This window comes from Aythya fuligula, chromosome 19 (assembly GCF_009819795.1).
Source record: "Aythya fuligula isolate bAytFul2 chromosome 19, bAytFul2.pri, whole genome shotgun sequence".
Taxonomy (NCBI): Eukaryota; Metazoa; Chordata; class Aves; order Anseriformes; family Anatidae; genus Aythya; species Aythya fuligula.
The window spans coordinates 9,984,523-9,994,866 of NC_045577.1; the positions used below are offsets into that span (position 1 = coordinate 9,984,523).

The window sequence follows — 10,344 nt, forward strand, 5'->3', positions numbered from 1 at the left end:
AAAACACATTAACTGTGCTGGTGGTAAAATCTTACTAAGCTATGGAAACCAGCTCACACACGTCACTTTTTGTGGAGATCAGCCCTCTTGCACTTGTATCTAGAGGGTGGCTCAGCTTCATTCAGAGCCCTTCCCCTAAGCCATGCAACCAGCCCTGTGGACTCCCTGCCCAGCTGCTCTCACAGGCAATTCTGCAGGAGAAAAATGCTTCTCCACTGGGCAGCTGCAAGAGGAGAAGCCACACACAGGCTTCCCAGCCTCGCATTGTCTCAGCCAAGGGCCCATGTGCACGGTCTCCGACCTCATCCTCCCCCAGGCAGCTCCATAGGGTGGAGGAGCTGTGCAGCACCCAGCTTTCAGTGCTGCTGCACTGTGTGTTTTGGGGCATTTGGCTTACCACAGGCAAACCCCAGGAGCTGCGCACGCTGCGTCGAGGTGGTCTGCAAAAAGCACTCAGCAAAGCTGCAGCCTTTGCTCCCAATCTGAGTCAGCTGCATTGATGCAGAAGAGAAAATTCAGAGGAAAACCACATTTCAGTGAAATAGAGGAAAAGTACTTTGAGTGATTTTATTCAGGACAGTTTGGATTTATTCCTGACAATAGCTCTGGAAGCAGGAGTTTGTGATGGACGTCTTTGAATACCAACAGTTAGAAAGAGGCAAATCAACCAACCAGTGCAAACATCCACAGGATTATGTATACGATAATTCACAGCAAACTGTAGAAGGGGATCTGGGCACAAAACCAAAACCTGAAAAAGCAATGCCATAAATACCTGCTCCGTTTGCCTGCTCAAAACAAGGACCTGTGCTCTTCCTGAGGAGCTTCTAGGCCACATGCTCTCCACCAGGTCTCAGTGGCACAGAACCTCTTTTTGGCCTTGAAGCACTAGGAACGGGCCCAGGATCTCGCCGCCCTTGGCCCAGACAGCCCAAATTGTCTTTTCCAGTGTGTGTTGCTTAATATCTGTCAGTTGCTATTTTGGGCTTTCTAGATAATGAGCACGGTGAAGTGTACCCAGGAGCAAAAAGCAGAAGAGCTCTCAGGACACGTTGCCTGCACCAGACCCCAACCACTCCAGCAGTGCTTTCTGCCCTGGCTGGCACAGCCAAGCAGTCTTCAAGGCGAGCCCAGACAGACTCGCAGGGCAGAAACCTCACTGGAGGTGCCAAAGGTGAGCTCAGGTATGAGCTCAGCCGAGCAACAGCTCAGGAACCAGTCCAAGAACACAAAGGAACCTCAGGAGCATGCGGTCACGTAGGAGATGGAGAAGGCAGAGCTCTGACTGCCCAGGCATTTAGGGCTGAGGGGCCACAAATTCTCCATTCTCAAGGCATCCCCAATGCTGGCAGCATTGCCTCTGTTCTGCAGAGCCACCTGGCTTGCACAACACCAGCCAGGATCAAGAAGAGCGAAGGGGTGAAGACTGAGCCTGGAGAAGGAGCGAGATACAGCTCTCTGTGCTACCGAGACAGCAAACCCAAATGGGTCATGGTTCCTTCCCTTTGGCTTGTTCCCCACAACATCTGTTCTCATCTCACAACTCCTTAATGACCAGTATCCTGAATGAGCACGTGAGGAACAAACAAGGCATCTCCAAATTACTGGGAGGATGCTTGGGCTTTGTTGACTGTGCCTTGTTCACAGCACAGCAGGAATGAGTGAGGCATCTGAAGAAGAGCGATCGTGCTGCAGAGGAGCTCAGGCTGCCATCCCACTGCCTCAACCAGGGCAGCCTCTGAGCAGGTGGCAGGAGGCCACCTGGACCACAGTCTGCCGTAACACTCCTCTGTAAGCCCAGAATTTCATAAATCCTGAGCACAGGGTTCAGTCTCCGCAGTGAGTCACTACAGCAGGTTGACTTTGGCCACGACCTGCTTGCAGCCCATCCTGGAGTACTGCTTGTCGCCTGTAGTGTAGTAACTGAGCTGGCTGGCTAAATTCTCAACGTGGTCCTGGTCAGGATACAGCCCTTCCCTCCTCATCTCCTCTAGGAAGCAGTTGATGACGTGGCTCTTCTCCAGGAGAATGAAGGGGATGACGTCTGCAGACTTCCAGAGAGGGTGGGTATGGATCAGCACAGGCTGGACAACTCTCAGCAGCTCTTCAGCTCCCCTCTGCTGACGCAGAAGCTCAGCAGATGCATTCTGGATAACAAACTGGGTTATTTCGCCACCTCCTATGTTGCTTATTAAGATGTAGATGGCATTCAGGAACTCGTTGGTTTGATTGGGTTCAAAGAATCGGCTGAGAGTATCCAGCAGGACTGGGGACATGAGCTCAACCTCATCCAGAATAAACAATGGTATTTTCTCTTCTATTTCTGCTCTTGTAACCATGTCAGAAATTTTCTTAGACAAATCTATTTCGCAAGTAAGAGGAGCCACACCGTTTGGGCAGTGATGCATAACAAAGTACTGAAGCACGAAGTCATTGTCCATGACAGAACGAAAATGTTTGGCCAGCAGCCAGCCAACGTGACTCTTCCCAACCCCTGTTGGGCCATTTAAAGAAATTACTAGAGGCTTGTTGTGTATGTGGGTAGCCAGATAGTCTTTCAGCAGTTCCATAATACTTTCCACAGCAACCTTCTGCCCAAATACTTCCCGGTGCATTGTTTTCTCTAAACCATCGAGGTCGTATTTTTGGAGATTGTCATCCAGGTTCTCTATAGCATTGAGAATCTGGAAGAAGATAATGACAATGAGCAAGAGGAGGCAGCGTTTCGCATTGCTCTTCTCCTCTGTTGGAAGGTATCTTTTTGTTTTATCTGGATACAGGACTATCCGCGATTTCCTTCGTTTCTTTTTCCGCCTGGATTTGTTCATTGAACGCTGCTCCACAGATGTGTCAAAGGTGAAGTACTGTGACGTTTCAAAGCCACTCTGATTAAAGAAGGACATGGAGGAGCCGTACAGGCTGGATCGGGTCAGGGAAAACTGCCTCTGGAGCAGCCGCGTGTGGACATGCTCTGACGATTTTTCTCGGGGGAGCTCTAAATGCAGACGGCTTTTCTTTTGCACCCGGTATTGCCGTCGAAGGCGGACAATTGCCCGCAAGGGAGAAGAAATAAAAGAGATTTTCTTTGAAGAGTCAGGGTTTTCAGCATCAGGCCCTTCTTCCTCATCACTTTCATAGTTCATTGCCTCTCCTCTTGCATCAGTCTCAGCACAGGGCATCTCTCTCTCCCCGTCACTGTCTGTGCAGGGCATCACTCCTTCCACACTGCCCTCAGCACAAGGGGCCTCTTCTTCTGCATTGCTTTCAGCACTTGGCATCTCTACTTTCGAATTGTTCTCAGTGCTGGACATCTCTCCTTTTGCATCACTGTTGGCACAGGACCTCTCTCCTTTCACATCGCTCTCAGTGCTGGACATCTCTCCTTTCGCATCACTCTCAGCACTGGACATCTCTCCTTTTGCAGTGCTCTCGGCACTGGACATCTCTCCTTTTGTATCACTCTCAGCACTTGGCATCTCTCCTCCCACATCCCCCATGTCAGCCGGCATTTCTCCATCCACCTTCTCACAGGACAGCTCTCCATCCATCTCACTTGGTTCTTACAGCACATTCACATCATCTTTTTTGCTAAAAGAAAAAAAAAAAAAGGACAATATAAAATCAATCTATGTAAGATCAGAAAGTGGCTAATAGCAGCCAAACGAGGAAGCTATCGCACTGTCTTACAAGCAGAGCAATTATGTGTAGCCATCAGCCACAGGAGGGTGGCAGAGGGAGACTTTCAGACCTCAGCTAACTTTCTGGAAGACCTCCCAGACACACAAGGCTACAGGTGAACTTCAGTGTAAATAAATGCAAATCAATGCCTCTCCCAGAAGATAACCCTGGCCTCACACACAGAAGGAAAGCTCGGAGCTGGCTGGGTCAGAATCCATGACGTGTGCTGCCAGGAGTGCATCAGCTCAGTCCTTGACAGAGACCAAAAAAAAACCAAAAGCTACAGTAAGCACGACTAGGAAAGGAACAGAGAATTAATCATTATGCCACCAAAATGTCATTATGCCACCATACAACCCCCCAGTGTGCCCAGATGTCGACTCCTGGAGGGCAGACAGGTGCTGGTGGATGGAGCCTGGGCCCAACTGATGAAGCAGCAGGACCACAGGCAGGCAGACCCTGCCCTGAACCAGAGCTGTCCCCTCTGATTTCCCTAACATCTGCCAGGCAGGAGCAGCACACAAAAACCACACCTCCACCCCAGTGTATGCACACACGCACGTACACACACCCCCATAAGGAAACGTTTCCCTGTCCACCACGGAGATCTTTCAGGGTGTGGAAGTGTGCATGGGACAACTCGCTGCCAAAAAGCCCAGGCACGGGTTGTGGCACGGCAACTGCCCTGGGGGTGATCATTCTCAGCTGTGCTGAGGCTTTGCAGGCTGCCACGGGGAGCTGAGTGGGGTTGTCCCACAGCCCCATCACCCCCCTGTCCCCCATCCTTCGCTGCCCCACTTCCCACATGAAACCCCAGGGGAGCACAGGGCCGTGAGCATCCCCCCAAAATTACAGCTGCATGGGGAATGCACAGACAAACCTCGGTCGGTGAGCAGGGAGGAAGAGGATGCGCTCTGGCAGCGGGACACGACGGGGGGAGCACAGAACTGCCGGGGAAACCCCGGGGTATGAAGCAGGACTTCGGGTCTGGACACAGCCACCTCCACGTGCAGCAGCGCCAGTGCCAGCTCGCTCCCTGCCCTGCACGAAGATGCTGCCGGCAGAGCTGTGTCACGGTGGGAGGGCATTTCCCCGCCGCCTCCAGACCGCACCAGCACTGACGCAAGGGGACAGTTGGCTGCGGTGACATCGCCAAGCCCACGAGCAGGAAGCGGGGACGGGCAAGGCGAGCAGAGCTGCTTCCATCGGCCACCTGGAAAATCAGCCCCAGCCCCTGGCAAAAGCCTCGCGCCTGCGGGGAAGAGGTGGCCGCCGTAGGGCTCGGTGCTCGCTCGCCACAGCGCAGCAGGAAAATGCCAACCTGCAACATGTCATGCTCGGGCGAGGGTTTTTACATCAGGGAAGCTGTGCCCGAACCCGGCACTCGGCTCCTTGTGGGAACTGGGCCAGGGCAGGCAGCTTGCCGTGCGCTAATGGCTGTGCGAGCTGCTGCCGTGCAGCAATTAGCCCTGAGCGCTAATTGCTGACCCTGCGCAGGATTTGGCTGTGCCCTGCAATAAAACCAGCCAGGCAAGATTCCTGCAAGGAAGTGCAGTGGCGGTGGGGCCAGCAGGGCTGGGGGCCACTGCTGGGGTTCCCGAGCTGTCCCCACACCACCCCGGGGCCACACGCTTGCTTCTCCCCAACTCATTTGGTCTTTGCCCATGCGCTGCCCACAAGGCTCCTTGGCGTGGCCATCCCAAAAGCTGCTGGGAGCAGCCCTGCACCATGGAGCTTTGCCTGGGGGCAGACCCCCCTCCATGCTACCACACACACACAAAGTTTTCTCATCCCTGTGGGTACAGAGAGATGTGGAAATGCGAGGGTTCAGGGAGCAGAGCGATAATGTGAGGAGCAGTGCCACATCCCAAACACACCCCAGTGGGTGCTGCAGGGTCGCAATGTGCTGCCCCACTGCTGCCTGCAGCCCTGGCCAAAGTGCTGTGTGGCTCCACGACTGCCACCACCGTGCCCACGACTGGAGCCCAGGGGTCCCCAAGCCCCTTTCCCAGCAGCCGACAGCCCGAGCAGCCATCCGTCCCCCAGCATGGGATGGCAAGGCCTCCGTACTGAGCTGAAGGAGGCTGGGTGGAGGCACCAAGCCCCATCTCCAGCAACGACTACGTCCAGTCATGCATAAAATAATCCTGCTAATACCGTGAGTCAGGGCCTAATACCTGCTGTTATTGAGGACTTGAATTTTGTAAGAGTGGCCCCTGCTTGCTCAACAGGGACGGGGAAGGCAGCATGTGGAGACGTGCCTTCAGCACCCTACTAGGATGTCTGGTGAAAATAATAAGCAAAAGCATCAGAAATGGGATCTGCGGCATCCCCAGTGCTCGTGCAAACACCGCTAGTCGCTTCCCCACAACTGCTCCAGTCCTACGGAAGGGATTGAGTTTGGAAACATTCTGGAGGAAGCTCCAAATCTCCTCCACCAGCTTTCCCTCAGTCCTTGCAGCCATCTCTCGCCCTGCTCCAGCTCAGCCTGACCCAGCCTGTGGGGCCACGTCCCTGCGGCTCTGAGCACCCAGGGAGCAGCACCCCGAGCCCGGCAGTTTGGGCAGCAGAAGGGGAGAAGTGGGGCCGGTGAAGCTGCTGGGAAATAGGGAACAGCTGGAAAACCCCAAGGGATGATTGCCCACCCCCATCGTGCTGAAATCAACCACCTCCATCTGCTACCAAACATTTCCGGGGGAAATGTGAGCAAAAGGGCCCCATGCAGAGAGTCAAGGACGAAAGGGCCAGGAGCGGAAACCCTGGCTCTTTGGGAAGTCTGAGATGCCCAAAACTCTGTGCTGCCCAAACTGCTATGCCGCCCAACTCACTGTGCCACCCAAATCACCATGCCACCCAAATCGCCGTGCCACCCAAATCACCATGCCACCCAAATCGCCGTGCCACCCAAATCGCCATGCCACCCAAAGCGCCGTGCCACCCAAAGCGCCGTGCCACCCACATCACTGCACTGTGCAGCCAGCCTGGGAGCGTACCCCAAAACCTCTTTGTGTCTCAGGGCACGCACGTGCTCGCTGTCTCCCAAAACACCGCACGAAGGTGGCAGCAATGCAAAACCCACCTGTGACACCCCAAAACCCAGCTGTCCACCCTACCCCAGGCTTTCACCAACCGGAGCTCGGTGCGTGCGAGGCTGCAGGGCATGCAGGGGACGGGGCCGGATGGAGCGCAGGGACCCGCAGCCTCTCCTCGGGGCCGGCTGCCGGCGCTCCCCTTCGGTCACCCCAGCCCAGGCAGAGGCCTCGGACGGGCCGGCCGCCCGCGCTGCCCCTTGCATCCGTATAAAAACCCAGGCGCAGGGAGGAAATGGCGCGGAGGAGTGGCCCCGGCGGCACTTCCTTCTGCTCTGCCGGCCGCTCCGTTTTCGCCCTTCTCTTGCTCAGCGCCCGGTGCAGCCGCTTCGTGCGAAGGAGTGCGAAGGCTGCCGAGCGTGGATGGGGTTCCAAGGTGAGCTCATCAGCCTCGAGAGCCCTGAGTTTGGGCAAAACATCCCCACCCTGTGGGGTGTGATTAACCCCAGCCCAGCACCGGAGAGGTTACAGCGGTTGCGGTGTGCTCGGGGGTTATCGGTGCAGCTTGGGGCAAAGCCAGAGGGTGAAACCAGGAAGGAGTGAGTCCATAAAAAAATAGTGAGTCTGCCAAAAACAGTGAGCTGGGAGGCATTGGTTTGTGTCTTCTGGGTCTTGCAGTACAGGAGCTTTGCCCCCCCATCACTGCTGATGCCTTTATCCCCTTTATAGCACCCATGCCCACTGCAGAGGGGACTTGATTGAGCTCAGCCCCATGCAAAAACTCCCCCCCAAATGGCTTATTCCACTGACAGCATTAAGGGAGAGACAAAAAGCAGTGGGGTTTTGCAGCCCTGGTTGTGCAGAGGCTGCTGCACCTGCAGCTCGTCCCCCCCAGCCCCACACTCTCACCTGTGCTTGCATGGCCCCGCTGGGCTTTTCCCAAAAGCCAGCACCAACTGCCCAGCAATGCCTGCCCAGCCCCAAAGCCATCCCTGGGCACTCTTTCAAAATCTTTTTTTTTTTTTTTTTTTCTGGATGAATCCCCAGGGGAAAGTGGACAGAAGGAGTTGAAACCTGGTCCCGCAAGAGCAGCTGCCCAGGACCGAAAATAGGTGGGAAAAAAATAATCATAAAACTTTTACAAGCCTGCATGGGGCTGCTGAACGCACCTCTGCTGCAGCCAGGGGGATTTGCCTAACAAATCCTTGTCAATGTGGGGATTTCAGCATCATGAAGGCACAGGGGCTCGGTGCCTGGGGTGGCAGCCACAGCAACGTCCCCTCTGGAGGAGCTGGGGTGGGCATTTCAGGAGTTGCCACGCTCACAGATGGAAAAAGAGGCATTTTCTGGTTAATTCAGAGGTTTGCAATGGGGGAGCTTCTCCTCAGCAGAGCTCAGCATGGCTGAACACGATCAAAAAAAAAAAAAAAAAAGGCAATATTTCCCACTTCATTAAAAGCAGCAATTAGGAGGGCAGGAGGCTTCCAGCCATCGCCTGAAGGCTGTTAGGGAACATCAGCAGCCCAGGAAAAAAATGGGCTGCAATAATTCAGGAGAGGAGTGAAGCATCCCCAGCGCGTGGCTCAGGGGAGCAGGAAGCCCCCAAAACACTGCAGGAGAGTGAGAGGAGGGCAAAAGCACCGAGGGATGCTCGCCTGGTGGTGTTGTGGGGTGCATACATCCCACCGAAGCCGGGGGCAGATGGACGTGCTGGGGGGGGACAACACATTGGGGGACCCATGTGCAGGCAGTGCAATGAGGGGCACGCAGTGGGGGAACAAGTAGGGGTGTCGGGCAGTGCAGGGGGAGGCAGAGAATTTGGGAACTCTTGTGGGGAGCAGTGTGGGGGGGGCATGCACTTGCTTTGGGGCAGCGCAGTGTGGGGGCTGTAGGCATGGGGGTCATGCAGGTTGGCAGAGCGGGGCTGGGTGTTGGGGGCAGCCCCCTCCCCTCCCAAGCCCCTCACTCACCTCAGGGCACCTGCGAGCCCCCTGCCCTCGCTCCCTGTCCGCCCCAGCCTGGGCCCCCCCGGGAAGGAAGCGGCCGCTCGCGGGGCCCGCACGGGGAACCGAGAGCAACGGCTGCGGGCGCTGCTGCGGCCCTTCCTGCAGGGCCAGGAATGCAAATCCTGCCCAAACACAGCCTCTCCCACAGCTCGGCCCCAGCCAGGGCCCCCCGAGGATTAAAGGGGTGAAAAAGCCCAGGGGAAATGATGGGGTGCCCATCACCCATGGGTAAGCACACAAGTGGGTCCCCCATCCCTCCTGCTGGTACCCAGCACACCGCTTTGGGGCACCCGCACGTTCCCGTTTCTGCCTTTGCTTTCACACCAACTTTGCTGTTTTCCTCCACGTTGTGGCATCTGTAAGCCGGGCGCATGCAAATCCTGCCCCAGCGTGAGGGAAATGAATCCCCAGGTGCAGCTGGGGCTGAGGGTGCTGCCAGGGGCTGAGGAGCGCCCAGGATGCAGCTCCCATGCTCCTGGGAAATACTCGGGCCATGGGAGGCGGCCGGTGCTGCAACCCCAAAAAAAAAAAAAAAAAAAGGATTTTGTAATCCTTCCCACTGTGGGTACAGCAGGGTGGGAGCATCTCAAAACTCAGCGTTTTGGCCAAAAGCACAAATTGCAGCAAGCTCAGTGCAAAACCACGCAGCAGAAACGCTGATTAGAGGCTGCCCGGGCAGGATGTGGCCCTGGGGCCACTGAGCTGGCCCCAGCTCCGTGCTGTTCCCTGTTTCACTGTTAGCAAAAATTTCCAACTTTCGTAAGCAGCCCTGGTTTAACGTGTCCTGAGTAACCCAAACAGTTTACGTGTGGGCTGCGGAATGTCCCTTGTAGGGAAGAGGCATCCTGCTTGGTTTACGGTGGGCTTTCTAAACAGTTTATAAATAGAGCAAGGTAAATGATTGCCACCACGCTTCTCGCAGCAGAGCAAAGATTTCCACCCAGTTTCTTTTTAAAGAAACTCAGAGCAGACCAGTCCAGATTAAAACTCTTAAACGCCAGTTTGAAGCCCCTGTCTCTCCTTGAGCGGAGCTATATCCCTACCTTGCTAAAACAATGAGAAAAGGAAAAAAACAAGCAAAGCGGCCGTGGCAGCTTCAGCCCCTCACGTGCCAGGCTCGGTGGTGTCACAGGAATGCTGCAGCCAGGCCAGGAAGGTCCCAGCCATGCAGGGACAGCAAGCGGGGAAGGCACCGGGAGCTTTTTGCATGAGTAAAAATGTGGAAGTCCAGGGGTGAAAAAAAATAGGAAAAAAAATTGGAAAGTACGGGGAGCGGTGAGTGGCCCCAGCAATCCCTCCCACGTTACCCAAGCACCATCACATTGCTCACATCCCCCCAATAACATAAATAATGTCTTGTTTCGCAAGCGGTGATAAATAAAGTGATCTTAGCACTTCCCTGTGTAAACGAGCATTCGCCAAAATAGTTTATGTTCTGCAGCAAGGACATTTATAAAGCGCCACAGAGGGACTGAAGCCATTTCTAAGCACCTAAGGAGGAAAGAAGGATCAATACGAGTTTTCAGGCTTTACATTTTTCTTTCTTTCCTCTGCCAGCAGAAGCGATTTGCAACGGGCACGTACCTGGTGCTCCCAGCATGGCCTGAGCCGGGGTCTGGTCGGGATGCGGC

At 55.1% G+C, this 10,344-nt stretch overlaps 1 protein-coding gene across 4 annotated transcripts; it reads right to left on the reverse strand.

Moving 5' to 3' along the window:
- Nucleotides 1-542: 542 nt before the first annotated feature.
- Nucleotides 543-10,344, reverse strand: TOR4A (torsin family 4 member A). Of its 4 annotated transcripts, none has more exons than XM_032200613.1 (2): nt 10,298-10,344; nt 543-3,588 (listed from the first exon to the last, which is right to left on the reverse strand). In XM_032200613.1, exon 2 carries the CDS (start codon nt 3,546-3,548, stop codon nt 1,848-1,850), a length of 1,701 nt encoding a protein of 566 aa, XP_032056504.1. In that variant the 5' UTR covers nt 3,549-3,588; nt 10,298-10,344; the 3' UTR covers nt 543-1,847. The 4 variants fall into 4 exon arrangements, with proteins under 4 accessions (XP_032056504.1, XP_032056502.1, XP_032056503.1 ...); XM_032200611.1 differs by lacking the exon at nt 10,298-10,344 and adding an exon at nt 6,809-6,981; XM_032200612.1 differs by lacking the exon at nt 10,298-10,344 and adding an exon at nt 6,758-6,813.

What these genes read in the sequence shown, in the direction of transcription:
- TOR4A (XM_032200613.1), bottom strand. Translation starts at nt 3,548, where the DNA reads ATGGATGGAGAGCTGTCCTGTGAGAAGGTGGATGGAGAAATGCCGGCT.